This window comes from Elgaria multicarinata, chromosome 18 (genome assembly GCF_023053635.1).
Source record: "Elgaria multicarinata webbii isolate HBS135686 ecotype San Diego chromosome 18, rElgMul1.1.pri, whole genome shotgun sequence".
In the NCBI taxonomy this organism is placed as follows: Eukaryota; Metazoa; Chordata; class Lepidosauria; order Squamata; family Anguidae; genus Elgaria; species Elgaria multicarinata.
The window spans coordinates 2649179-2663298 of NC_086188.1; the positions used below are offsets into that span (position 1 = coordinate 2649179).

Below are 14120 nucleotides of genomic sequence, written 5' to 3' on the forward strand. Positions count from 1 at the left end.
GTGGTACAGTTTTCACTTTTGGTTTGCAGGAGGGCTTGCTTTCAGTTCCCAAGCAAAGCTTATGCAACTTACCAGAAAAACTGGCATTGTAAACAGTGAGGTCAGAAGAAAATTAAATCCAGAAAGTAACAGTCACATTATGACCGTGATTAACAGTGGTCATTCACCGTGCAGTTGCTGCTAATAACACAAATATCCTGTCGCTCAGTAAGCCAATGAATGCACGGGCTGTGATAAAAATCCCCTATCCTGATTCGAGCCTCAGGTGATAGAATCAAACCCACTGACGAAGTCTAAGAAAGTTTGTCGCTCTGATCTCCTTTTGACATTTCTTTGTCCTGTAATGGCCATGTTACAGGACAGGGAGGCTGACGTGTGACATCTTTCGTAGCAATAGGTGGATAGGTTTGGAAGGAGCAGCAGTCAACGGGCAGCCTTCTTTACGGCAGGGTACAGCTATGAACAGTCCTAAGACCCCCCTCTCTCTTCCTTCTAGATACCGCATCACCATTGGCAATAAAACCTGTGACTTCGAGAAGGAGAGCGACCCCACCTTGCTCCGGTCGCTGTCTGCTGGAAAGCTCCTGCAGTACACAGTAGATGACGGAGGCCATGTCTGTGTGGGTCACAGCTATGCGGAAATAGAGGTAAGCTGTAGAATCGGGCCGGCTGAAAAGTATTTGCTGGAAATCCACTGGGCTGCCTTTGGAAACGGCAAATTCCTTGCTTGCGTAATGCAATGCTGGATTCGTGTTGCACAAACAAGTCTGTAAGCCAGCCTTCCTCAACCTGGGGCGCTCCAGATGTGTTGGACTGCATCTCCCAGAATGCCCCAGGCTGGGGCATTCTGGGAGTTGTAGTCCAACACATCTGGAGCGCCCCATGTTGAGGAAGGCTGCTGAGCAGATAGTAGCAGACGAATCCTGCTGCCTGTATAATACATCTCTCTCTCTCTCACACACACACACACACACACACGCACACAGGTGATGAAGATGGTTGTGAATTTGACTGTGGAGGACTCGGGCATTATCCGCCACGTGAAACGGCCAGGCACACTGCTGGAGACAGGCTGCGTCATAGCGAGGCTCGAGTTAGATGACCCCACCAAAGTTCACCTGGTGAGAGAGTAAATCAGCTTTCTCCAATCGGTCGCCCTCCAAATCTGTCGGACTGGATCTTCCATCACGGTCCAGCCGGCATGGCCTGAGCGGCTAATTTCTGACCACTGTACTAAATGTGTTTTTCTCTCCTTCCTTTATCCTGTCCTCTTTCTACCTCCCCGCCCCCACAAACCCCTGTCCACAGGTCCAGTTACACACAGGGGGGCTGCCCTCTCAACAGCCCCTGCCCATCCTCGGTGAGAAATTGCACCAGGTCTTCCACAACGTGCTGGAGAGCCTTTTGAATGTCATGAACGGGTACTGCTTGCCGGAACCGTATTTCAGCCTCAAGGTAAGGGGACATTTGTTATTCTTCCTGAGTGTTCTTCACACCTGCTTACTAATAAGGCTGGCTAGGCTAGTGAGTACAGGGGGCAGGGCCTTCTCAGGGGTGGCCCCGCACCTCCGGAATCAACTTCCATCAGGGGGTTCGTCAGGCCCTTTCTTTGCGGATCTTCAAGAAAGCACTGAAGACCCACCTGTTTTCACTGGCCTTCCCTTACGTTTGGGCTTTTAGGTTTTATTGGTAAGCTTTGTGTTTATTGATCTTTTAAAAGGAAGATGCTCTTGTTTCTTACACTGCTACCTACATAATTTCCATTTTTATGGAGACTGGTGGCTCCAGTGCAAATCTGCTCCGGGTTTCAGTCAGAACCAGTCAGAACCCAAAAGAGAAACCATGAAGTGAACCCATGGTTTGTTGCTGGGTTGTGAACTGTGGGTTGTTCATGGTTAAAAAAACCCATAGTTTCTTATCACGGCTGGATTCAGACCACACGACAACCCACGTTTCAACAACAACCCATACTCGACCTTGAGTATGGGTTATCATGTTGTGTGAAGTGTGCACTTATAGGTAGGACGATCCACTTGTCCAGACCCAATGATCGTGCTGATATCATTTCATTTCATTTATTAACAATTTTTATACCGCCCAATAGCCGAAGCTCTCCGGGCAGTTTACAAAAATTAAAACTACAACAACATTTAACAATATACTAATCAACAATATCACAACAATATTCAAAAGTAGACAAAATACAAGTTTACAGCAAAACAGAGCAGGTAGGGGGGAAAAAATAACTTGGTTGGAATGTTTCTCCCCCTGAAGCACCACCTCCCAAACTTCAGCTCCAGCCTTGCTTTGAAAGTCTCCAGGTGGGGGTTGGGGGAGGGGAGCAGGTGGAAGAGCTCACCCTTGGTGGAACAGTGCTTCTCTCCCCTGAAGTTATCATAGAATCATAGAATAGTAGAGTTGGAAGGGGCCTACGAGGCCATCGAGTCCAACCCCCTGCTCAATGCAGGTACCCACCTGAAAGCATCCCTGACAGGTGGTTGTCCAGCTGCCTCTTGAAGGCGTCTAGGGTGGGAGAGCCCACAGCCTCCCTAGGTCATGGGTTCCATTGTCGTACTGCTCTAACAGTCAGGAAGTTTTTCCTGATGTCCAGCCGGAATCTGGCTTCCTTTAACTTGAGCCTGTTATTCCGTGTCCTGCACTCTGGGGTGATCGAGAAGAGATCCTGGCCCTCCTTTGTGTGGCAACCTTTTAAGTATTTGAAGAGTGCTATCATGTAACAAGAAATGGAAGGCACCCAGGTCTTTTCCTCCCCGTTTGTATTGTGGCTATTAGAATGTGGGGGGGAACTTCCATCCGCAATCCTACATTTTCTACTACAGTTGCCATCAGCCCCACCCAGCGTGGCCATGAGCCAGGAATGCTAGGAGCTGTCTATAGCGTATTCGTGGAACCTCCCAAGCCCCTGATCATTTTATTCTTAACTCAGATCAAAGAGTGGGTCTGCAAACTGATGGCGAATCTTCGGGATCCGTCCCTTCCTCTCCTGGAACTTCAAGACATCATGACGAGCATTTCAGGTCGGATCCCGCCATCGGTGGAGAAATCGATCCGGAAAATTATGGCCCAGTACGCCAGCAACATTACCTCAGTTCTCTGTCAGTTTCCCAGCCAGCAGGTGAGAGCTACAGGAAGAGAGCTCATGGTGGAAGACGCACCGGGAGAAACGGGTGACGGTGGGCTGCCTTCGGAAAGTACTGGGGAGGCAGGATGGGTCTGTTTCAGGCCACCTTCCTTGAGCTGGGCACAGATTCAAAGGCTGCCAATGGCCACTAGTCACACTGGCTATAGGGAAAAGAGACGGCCAGCTCTGGTGCTATGAAATGTCAAAAAGGTGTCTTTATTTTTCTATATGAAATATAAAAAATGTTCTTTTTTTAAAAAAATTAATTGTTTTTTAATACATCCAATTGAGCTGTTTTCAGGAGGCGCTGGAAGCAATGGAGTGTTGACGCCTGCCTGACCTCCAGGGGCAGGGAGTTCCCCAGGAAGGGAGCCACCACACTGAAGGCTCTGCTCTGGGTGAACTCCAGTCAGGCCATGTAGGTCCATGCGTAACCAGCAGGAGCATGTCGCATATTACAATTGCAAATACATCAAGATGTTCCTCGCTCTCTCCCTTTTCCCTTCTCCTTTTATTTCCAAGATTGCCAGCATCTTGGACAGCCACGCAGCCACCCTGCAACGGAAAGCTGACCGCGAAGTTTTCTTCATGAACACCCAGAGCATTGTGCAGCTGGTTCAGAGGCAAGTTTAGGCGATGGGCACCCCGTCTCCTATAGAGCCTCGTGTGGCGCAGAGCAGTAAAGCAGCAGTTTCTGCAGCTGAAACTCTCCCCACGGCCTGAGTTCGATCCCAGCGGAAGCCGGTTTCAGGCAGCTGGCTCAGGTCGACTCAGCCTTCCATCCTCCTGAGGTCGGTAAAATGAGTACCCAGTTAGCTGGGGGAAAGGTAATCATGGCCGGGGAAGGCAGCGGCAAACCACCCCACTATAAGGCCTGCCAAGAAAACGTCAGCGAAAGCTGGCATCCCTCCAAGAGTCAGTAATGACTCAGTGCTCGCACGAGAGGTTCCTTTCCTTTCCTACCCCGTCTCCTGCAGGCAGCCTCTTCCAAGTCCCTGAAAACCTTCAGAAGGGAACCTTGTAGATAGCGTCTTCTGTCTGTCCTCCCAATTTAGATACCGCAGTGGCATCCGTGGGCATATGAAATCCGTGGTGCTAGATCTCCTGAGGCGGTATTTGCAGGTGGAGACCCAGTTCCAACAAGGTACGGTAGATCAGCAGTGGGCCTTGCACTCCTCAGTTGGTACTGTTAAGGAGAAGGGGGCATTTTCGAAGAGGACAGAAGAACGTAAGAGGAGCCCTGATCATAGAATCATAGAATAGCAGAGTTGGAAGGGGCCTACAAGGCCATCTAGTCCAACCCCCTGCTCAATGGATCCAGCATAATGGATGCTGGATCAGACCAAGGGTCCATCTAGTCCAACATTCTGTTCACACAGTTGTTATACAAGTCCTTCGCCCCAGGGACGGGATCCAATCATCCCCTAAGCAAGACTCCACACTTCAGCGACAGAGGGTTCAAAAGCGCTTTATTGATTAGTAATCAAGGTCTGAGTCTCTTCAAAGCGAGCAGCCAGGCAAAAGAAACAGGGAATCCGGTATAGCATTTGTAGCCTGCAAAGGGCAGTGCCTAGTAACAGCATGAACCAGTCAGAACGTAACACTGGGGCATAACGGTCTTTCTAATCTTAGCTAAACAACCCCGTTGCTCCACATAAACTAACCTTCGTGCTGGAGCCAGGGGCTCTTGTTTTTGGTAGATAAGACAGATACAAGGAGACACCCTTGGGTACGTGGCGCTTCGCTTGCTGCATAGTGGCTGCTTCATAGTTTCCTTTTTAAAATGGAGTCACTTATGCTAACACAGTGGCCAGCCCAGCTGCCCATGGGAAACCCACAAGCAGGACCCGAGTGCAGCAGCACCCTCCGGCCCATGTTCCCCAGCAACTGCTGTATGTAGGCTTACCGCCCCTGATATTGGAGGTAGCACATAGCCATCAGGACTAGTATCCATCAATAGCCTTCTCCTCCAGAATTTGTCCAGCTGCCTTTATTTTATCCCTCCTTTTATTTTATCCCTATATGGCTCGGGTCCAGGTTATCTGAAAGACCCTATTCTTCCTTATGAGCCTGCCTGTGCTTTGAGATCTTCTGGAGAGGCCCTTCTTTCAGTCCCACCATCTTCACAGGCGCGCTTGGTGGGAACATGGGAGAGGGCCTTCTCGGTGGCCGCTCCAGTGCTCTGGAACTCTCTTCCTGGGGAAGCTAGGCTGGCTCCCTCCTTGATGGGCTTTCGGAAGCAGACTAAAACTTGTTTGTTCTAGCAGGCCTTTGGAGAGTAATTTGGTCCTCCATCTATGTTAATGACTTATAATTTTGTTGTGTATTTTAAATGTTTTTTCCCCAATGTATGTTTTAAACTTTCTAAGGCCGCCTTGAGGCCCAGTATTGGGCAAAAGGCGGGATACAAATAAATATAATAATAATAATAATGATAATGATAATAAGGATAATTTCCCCTTCTTTTATTTCCCTTTTTCATCTCAGCTCACTACGACAAATGTGTGATCAACCTGCGGGAGCGATACATGCCTGACATGACCCCCGTCCTTGAATACATTTTCTCCCATGCCCAAGTGGCCAAGAAGAACCTCCTGGTGACCATGTTGATCGTGAGTAGAAAGGCGGAGCCTCCTTCTAAGGGTGAGCGGAAGAGGATGGAGGATGGGACATGTGGGTTCTCTCAAAGCAACAAGGGCATCCTCCGAAGCAGCCCTGGTGCCCAAACAGGTGCCCTCCAGATGTTTTGGACTCCAACTCCCATCATCACTGACTAGTGGCCATGCTGGCTGGGGCTGATGGGCGTTGCAGTCTAAACCATCCGGCGGGCATGAGGTTGGGGGCCAGGCTGTCCTGAAGCCGAAGAAATCTGTGCCTCTCCTTATGGATAGTTTCTTTGAGCTGTCCAGCTCCTTCCTATCTCTCCTCTCTCATCTCACACTCTTGCCCCGCTCGTGCTCTTCGCTCCTCTGATGCCATGTTTCTCGCCTGCCCAAGGGTCTCTACTTCCCTTGCTCAGCTTCGTCCATTCTCTTCTGCTGCCCCTTACGCCTGGAACGCTCTTCCAGAACATTTGAGAACTACAAGTTCAACCGCAGCTTTTAAAGCTCAGCTAAAAACTTTTCTTTTTCCTAAAGCTTTTAAATCTTGATTTTGTTCTGACTTTATACTGTTAGTTTTACCCTACCCAGTGCCTGTTTGGTGCATTCTCTTCCCCTCCTTATTGTTTTATTATGATTTTATTAGAATGTAAGCCTATGCGGCAGGGTCTTGCTATTTTATTGTTTTACTCTGTACAGCACCATCTACATTGATGGCGCTATATAAATAAATAAATAAATAAATAAATAAATAAATAATAATAATAATAATAATAAGACAGGCGGCTCCATCCATTGCTGCTTCTTTTCCAGAAAAGTGCAGTAGGAGCTCAGTTGTTTGCTGTTTTATGTTGTGCGCAGGATCAGCTTTGCGGCAGGGACCCCACCCTGACGGACGAGCTGATGGCCATTTTGAACGAGCTGACGCAGCTGAGCAAAACAGAGCACTCCAAAGTGGCCTTAAGGGCCAGGCAGGTCAGTTGGGGGGTGGGTTTGTGTGTGGCTTCCTATCTCACCCTCCCCACCAAAGCTACAGGCAGTTCGTGTGAGACTGGGATTGTCACCAAGGACAGGATCCTAAAGAAGCCCCTGCATGGCCTGGGGAACATTTGGTTTGTGTTTCTCAAGTAACAGCCAGGCACGGATGTGCCCGTGCTGTATTTTAAGCCGTGTTTGCATCCGAAGAGAACTCCAAAGCACTTTGTCATCAGCACAGGCTCCCTGGTTCCAGGAAGGTAGGCTGAAAATCCTGCTGGGTGTGTGCTGTGCTTTGAGCACCCCTGAAGTAGCCCTTGAAAAACGTCTGGTTAGCAACGCCCAGTCTCCTCTTTGGATGGTTTGAAAGCCTCCGTCTTGTAGGCGGAATAAATCATACCAAAGTTGGCAATTGTGTTCAAATTACTTGAAGAGATTTCTTATTTAAAGTATTTTGTTAGCGCCTTGTACAAAAAGTCCCCTTTGGTTCTCGCTTCCTTGCTTACTGCGTGCAGGTTGACGCAACCCCCTTTTTTGTGTTCCCAGGTGCTGATTGCGTCCCACCTCCCTTCATACGAACTGAGGCACAACCAGGTGGAGTCCATTTTCCTCTCCGCCATTGACATGTACGGACACCAGTTCTGCCCTGAAAACCTCAAGGTGAGCCCAGCTTCTTTTGACCATCTGGATCTTGGCAGCAGGTGCAATTTGTAACAGCTTGTGTTTTACAGCTGCTGCTTAAAATGGGGACTTTAGAGAAGGGCATAATTCAGGGCAGAGTACATGCTTTGTGTACGGAAGGGCTCCGATTCTATCTCTGCCCTCACGTGTTTGGGGAAAAAAAAGACCTGAGGCTGGAAAAGACCCCTGACTGCCCAACGAGAGCTTCGACTATTGGGCGGTATAAAAATGTAATAAATAAATAATAATAAATAATAACGTTCACCCTACATAGCGTTGCTACAATAACTAAAAACCTGTCATGGAGGAAGAGAACCTTGGTCTTGATTGAGTCCTAAATTAGTATTATCAAACTTACTGGCAAATTCTACATCAGCGTGATTTAAGAAACAACACCAAACAGAGTGCAATCTCCATACTGCAACCTTACAGTTTCTTTCCTTCATTTGATGTCCGTTCCCTCTTCTGTAGAAGCTGATCCTTTCCGAAACCACCATCTTTGATGTTCTGCCCACCTTCTTCTACCACTCCAACCAGGTGGTGCGCATGGCGGCCCTGGAGGTAAAAGGAGGGAGTTGCGAAGGCTCTGATGGACTAGCGTTCGAACTGGGCCTGACGAGCCTTTTTGCAAAACAGAAGGGGGTTTTTATCGCAGGTGTACGTGAGGAGGGCCTACATTGCCTACGAACTCAACAGCCTGCAGCATCGGCAGCTCGTGGACGGGACCTGCGTGGTGGAGTTCCAGTTCATGCTGCCTTCATCTCATCCGAACAGGTAGGCACAGCATCCTCTGGCGTCTTTCCGGGGGCTCTGCTGTGTGTGGGGAGGGGGGAAACCGGAAAGGGACGGGCTGAAAGAAGGGGAGAGGGGGGAGCTTAGCTGGTTGGTAGATCACATCCTCTGCATGCAAAAGGCCCCAGGTTCAAGTCCTGGGAAGGGCCTCCATTGGAGATGGGGAGGGGATCTACACAGCGTTCCTGTTGTCAGTCGGAGCAAGACAGCACAGGGCTAAATGGGTCCAGCCTCCTGACTCGGGGTAAGGCAGCTTTCTGTGTCCCTGTGTCTTTTCAGAGGCAGCAGCCCCGCCTTGAGCAGGTAGAGTGTCCAATTCTTTTTGCTCTTCAGCATGAGTAGCAAAGACGGCGACGACAGTGACGTTGCCCTAAACGCCTGGTTGACCCTAACCCCCCTCCTCCTCCTCCCCATCCTTCCTTCTGAACCGGCTCTCTAATTTGCTTTGCGGCAGGCATGTGGAGGACAAAACAAGGGCCTCTTCTTCTTCTGAATGGTATGGAATCGAAAAAAGCAGGTGCAGCCCTCCGGAGGACTCTGGAGGGCAAGATCTAGTCCCTGGGTCTGAGGTTGGGGACCCCTCGCCCTAGGCTGTCTTTGAAGAAATGTGTCTTGCATTTATGCCTAACGGTTGCCTTGCTTTGCTAGGCTAATTAAGCTTAGAGGATAGGTCCCGGCGGCCTTCGCACTCCCTCCAGGTGTGAAGAGGCGTCTGTTTACTGAATAAAGCTTTGCGGATTGCATGGCAGGCCTCTTTATTGTCTCACATCTGGGCAGGAGGGCTTGGAATTGCGAAGGCCTGCCTTTCAAATGAACAGACAGTTTCCTGCAATGCCTGACAGGCTTTTACTGAACCCCTCCTTCAAGGAGGGTCTTCAATTGGTAGCCTCTGGCGATGGCTAACCTAGCAGACCCTCCCCCCATCTCTCAACTCCGCCCACTTGACCCTGCAGCAGACTGTAGGATCTGTCAACTCCTATGTTTCCTCCCCCTCCGACAAAGATGGAGTTCCCAAGGGCAGGGAGGATGAGTTCTGAGCCTGGGCCTCCTGTCCGACGAGATCCTGGGAAGATTCCTCCTTGACTCCTGGCAAGTCTTGGAGAATTTCCTCCCCCACTTCCCATCTCTGCTGGTCTACTTCTTCAGGCTCCAAGTCCAAGTATAAACCAGGGAGACCGGGCCTGATCCTGACACTGAAGTGCTCGTTCTCCCTAGCGTACTTTCCAGAGGGCTGTGGCACCTCAGCTAAAGACCTGGTCTGAGAAAACCCCGGCTGACAATGGTTAAGCATGTGCAGATGCTTCTAGATGAGGCTTTTAATACACCACCATCCTGCTTCATTCACAGAATTTTAGGGTGTGTGTGTGTGTGTCCAGATGCCGTCATCATCCACATGTAACCCTCTCGTGTTTTTCTACTGCTTCTTCCATCTTCTTTTCCATCCGTGGGAAATCTGTTTAGGAAAAAGCCACGGAATAGCTGCATGATGCCTTCTGATGGTTATTGCTCAGAGCTCTCCATCTGGGGGAACCATGTGTGTTAGATCAGTTAGTATAGTGGTGAGTATCCCGCCTGTCACGCGGGAGACCGGGGTTCAATTCCCCGACGGGGAGCCATGATAGCATGTGTACGTGGACCATCCGATGGAAGAATCCTGGCTGGGCTGATCAGGCTCTTTAAGAAGGAACTAATATTGGGCCAGCCCAATTGAAGTAATCTCGCCTGTCCAAGAGAGCCATTGTGGGGGTAGTGGCTAGAGTCTTGGACTGGGAATCGGGAGGTCCGGGTTCTAGTCCCCACTTGGCCATAGAAGCTCACTAGGTAACTTTGGACCAGTCACAGACTTTTTCAGCCTAACCTGCATCACAGGGTTGTTGTGAGGATAAAATGGAGAGGAGGAAGATTATGTGCACCGCCTTAAGTTCCTTGGAGGAAAAAATGGGATATAAATCTAATAAATTGTTGTTGACAATAATGATGTTAATAATAATAATAATACCTTGAGCCCTTAATTGTTGGGTTCAATTATATCTCGTCTGCAAGCATAATTCTAACATTACCGGCTGGTACAGACTATTATTTATTTTATTTATTTTATTTATTTATTATTTATTACATTTCTATACCGCCCCATAGCTGAAGCTCTCTGGGCGGTTCATAGGACTGCCAGGTTTGTCAAACAGGCTCTGGACAAATGAAAGTCACTTATTAATATAATATAATATGTCAGCAAATATTGTCCAGGATTACAAGATGTTTTAACCTGCTCTTGTTAGCCATTTTATTAACACTTTGTATTTTTGGTATTACCTCTGGCGTGAGGAGTATTTTATTATGTTTCTGTATGCGCATGGCCTGACTTTCTAACAGGCAGTAAACTGCTGTTGTTGTAATGATAATAATGATGATGATGATGATAATAATAATAATAATAATAATAATAATAATAATAATCTTTTAAAGCAAGAATAGGCAGCTTGTGGTACGCCAGATGTTTTAGCCTACAACTCCCATAATCCCTTAGAACAGCCTTCCTCAACCTGGGGCGCTCCAGATGTGTTGGACTGCATGTCCCAGAATGCCCCAGCCAGCTGGCTGGGGCATTCTGGGAGTTGCAGTCCAACACATCTGGAGCGTCCCAGGTTGAGGAAGGCTGCCTTAGAATCAGATTAGCTGACTAGGGCTGATGTGAGTTGTAGGCCAGAACATCTGGAGAGCCACAAGTCTCACCCACTTCTGTTTTAGAGAAGAGCCATAATCCCGCGGAGTCACGGAACAACCAGGCGTCCCTAGCACTGCGGCACACCTGATTTCCCTTCCTTTGCCCTCCTTTTTGCACGCAGAATGTCAGTGCCCGTCAGCATCTCCAACCCCGATTTGGCCCGGCACAGCACTGAACTCTTCATGGACAGCGGCTTTTCTCCTCTCTGCCAGCGCATGGGTGCCATGGTGGCCTTCGACAGATTCGAAGACTTCGCCAGGTAGTTGGGCGGCGTTTTAGGAGCAAGGTGGGGGAACGCCCGGGTTTCTGAACGGGAGGGGACGCATCGCTGCCTTCCCAGCCCATCTAGCCTTGATCCAGAGTGATGGAGTCGTCGTCCCCGTATTGGCAGCCCCCCTTCAGAAGGGATTTTAAAACTGCTGTAATGTGGTCACCCCTAGGTGTACCTGGCTGCAATATTTTGAACTAGTTGAAATTTTCAGACTAGGCACACAGGTAGCCCTATGTAGAGCGCATGGCAGAAGTCGGGCCTCGAAGTTACCAGCGTATGCGCTACTCTCTTTAAGTCTTCCGACTCTAGGAAGGGTTTGCAGCTGCCTCTGATCCTGGAGGGGGCATAAAGCCAGCAAGACTAGTATGGTGCCTAGGTCTTATACCAGCCCCGAAACCTCAATATGAACTCATCTCATTTGTACTCTCTTCTTTTTGGTTTTGCGCCAGAAATTTTGACGAAGTCATTTCCTGCTTTGCTGAGCCCCCCTCGGAGAGCCCCTTGTTCAGCGAGGTGAGGGCCACGCTCTACGACGAAGAGGACAACAAGGTGAGGGTTGGGGGGTTGTGGGCAACCCTCCAGCGAACGAGCTTCCCGTGTTACTGGTGGGACTGACCCCTGTGGCATTGTGGTTTCCAGAGCGTCCGGGAGGAGCCCATTCACATCCTGAACATCGCCGTACGGTGCGCCGGACACGATGAAGACGAGGAGCTGGTCCCGGTCTTCAGAGCCTTCGCTCAGTCTAAGGTCTTGGGCCCTTCTGCTCCCTTCCTGGCATCCGTAGAAAGAACACAACTGGTCTTGCTCAGGCCTGGCCTTCTGTTCCGATAAAAGCAACACTGGTGCGACATTGGCCTCGTACCACTGTGAAGTTGGCCCCCAGTTCAGTCAACGCAGTGGTTTCCCCAGGTCAACTTGAGGGTAGTATGAAAGTGATGATTCACTCTGCATCCCGGTTGGAACTCATGGATACATTTTGAATTATTAACCATACTACTTCAACAGATGCAGATCCCAACTCCTCAAATGTTAATACCCAAAGTGCTGGTATTAATATTCAAAGCCCTAAACGGCTTGGGGCCAGGTTATTTGAAGGAACGCCTCCTCCCATATGTGCCTGCCCGGACCTTAAGATCATCCACAGGGGTCCTTCTCCGTGAGCCCCTGCCAAAGGAAGTGAGGCAGGTGGCTACTAGGAGCAGGGCCTTCTCCGCTGTGGCACCCCGGCTGTGGAATGAGCTCCCCAGAGAGGTCCGCCTGGCGCCTACACTGCACTCCTTTCGTCGCCAGCTGAAGACCTTTTTATTCTCTCAGTATTTTAACACTTCATTTTAACTTAAATTTAAATTTTACTGTTTTAACGCTGTATTTTAATTTTATATCAATTTTGCTGCGTGGTTTTTATCCTGGTTGTGCTTTTCATACTGTATTTTGTATTTGTGTTTTTAAATTGTTGGTTGTTTTGTTATGCTCTTCATGGTTTTAATTTTTGTGAACCGCCCAGAGAGCTTCGGCTATTGGGCGGTATAGAAATGAAATAAATAAATAAACTCCTACTGAAAGCAGAACCATCTTGATCCAATCTTAAGTCTGTTTTCATGTAGCTTCTTTCCTAAGAGATCGAGTAGGTTGTCCTGCTGATCATGTAGGCATTTCCCTAGGTGTATTCAGACTTTTGCCTCTCTTTTCTCGGTCTCTTCTTTTCCATACAGAACAACATCCTTGTGGACTACGGGCTCCGAAGAATCACATTTTTGATAACCCAGCAGGTTAGTGAAGGTCGTTAGGCATTCAATATCATTTTTATATATCTTTTAGTATTTTTAACTGTAACATAATGCTCCCTTGAAGGCATCTCAACTGCGTCAGAGGGTGAAGGTGGTGGTCTCTTCTCGATCCTCCCAGAGTGCAGGACATGGAATAACGGGCTCAAGTTAAAGGAAGCTCAAGTTAAAAACTTCCTGACTGTTAGAGCAGTACGACAATGGAATCAGTTACCTAGGGAGGCTGTGGGCTTTCCCACACTAGAGGCCTTCAAGAGGCAGCTGGACAATCATCTGTCAGGGATGCTTTAGGGTGGATTCCTGCATTGAGCAGGGGGTTGGACTCCATGGCCTTGTAGGCCCCTTCCAACTCTGCTATTCTATGATTCTATGATAAACATTGTGGTGATGAACTCTCTTGGTTGGAAATTTGCGTGTGTGTCTTTTTCTCCTTATTTATAACTTCCGCTTTCCTTTGCAGAGGGAATTTCCCAAGTTCTTCACATTCCGAGCACGCGATGAGGTGAGATGTTGACCCTTTCCCGCTGTGCTCTTTGTGGCGCCTGTGTCTGACTCCCTGCAGAAGTGGGTCCAGCCTGGGAACCAAGTCCAACGGGTCTTTGCTCTCCCTTCCCTGCTGCAGTTCGCTGAGGACAGGATCTATCGGCACTTGGAGCCAGCCTTGGCCTTCCAGTTGGAGCTGAGTCGGATGCGCAACTTCGACCTGACGGCAGTGCCTTGCGCCAACCACAAGATGCACCTTTACCTGGGCGCGGCCAAGGTAGAGGAAGGCACCGAGGTCACCGACTACAGATTTTTCGTCCGGGCCATCGTCAGACACTCTGATCTCATCACCAAGGTAAACCTCAGGGCGGAGCTGTCAGAGGGGACCCAGGAGACGAGGCTTGTGACAGGAGGCTGGAGCCGAACCAGCAAGCCAAAGAGGACACACTGGAGCCAGGAAGATGGTGGTTTTTAAGGCCACATTCCAGCCCAAACAGGAAGCCTTTTCTAGCCCTTCCTGTCAAGGAGCACCTGGTAGTTACAGTCCTAGGGTGGATCTACACAGCGCACTGAAGGTGCTTGCATGCGCCTGCAGTGCGCCCTGAAAGCGATTGTGTAGATCCTGCCCTGGAAGAGGCGGAGGAAGAGGCAGAGGAGGGCCGTGTCCTTG

General features: G+C 49.2%; 1 protein-coding gene across 4 annotated transcripts in view; it reads left to right on the forward strand.

Annotated features, from left to right (window-relative positions):
* ACACB (acetyl-CoA carboxylase beta) overlaps nucleotides 1-14120 on the forward strand; it is a 69597-nt gene that overhangs the window by 33768 nt on the left and 21709 nt on the right. For 3 of the 4 annotated variants that reach the window (XM_063144170.1, XM_063144171.1, XM_063144173.1), the window contains 18 exons: nucleotides 497-647; nucleotides 987-1121; nucleotides 1309-1455; nucleotides 2948-3136; nucleotides 3665-3765; nucleotides 4198-4286; nucleotides 5630-5754; nucleotides 6604-6717; nucleotides 7264-7377; nucleotides 7870-7959; nucleotides 8054-8172; nucleotides 8470-8493; nucleotides 11034-11171; nucleotides 11633-11732; nucleotides 11823-11930; nucleotides 12896-12952; nucleotides 13428-13469; nucleotides 13590-13805. In XM_063144170.1, coding sequence (XP_063000240.1) covers nucleotides 497-647; nucleotides 987-1121; nucleotides 1309-1455; nucleotides 2948-3136; nucleotides 3665-3765; nucleotides 4198-4286; nucleotides 5630-5754; nucleotides 6604-6717; nucleotides 7264-7377; nucleotides 7870-7959; nucleotides 8054-8172; nucleotides 8470-8493; nucleotides 11034-11171; nucleotides 11633-11732; nucleotides 11823-11930; nucleotides 12896-12952; nucleotides 13428-13469; nucleotides 13590-13805 — 2059 coding nt within the window. The remainder of the gene's footprint in view (nucleotides 1-496; nucleotides 648-986; nucleotides 1122-1308; nucleotides 1456-2947; nucleotides 3137-3664; nucleotides 3766-4197; nucleotides 4287-5629; nucleotides 5755-6603; nucleotides 6718-7263; nucleotides 7378-7869; nucleotides 7960-8053; nucleotides 8173-8469; nucleotides 8494-11033; nucleotides 11172-11632; nucleotides 11733-11822; nucleotides 11931-12895; nucleotides 12953-13427; nucleotides 13470-13589; nucleotides 13806-14120) is intronic. The other variant, XM_063144172.1, reaches the window with a different exon arrangement.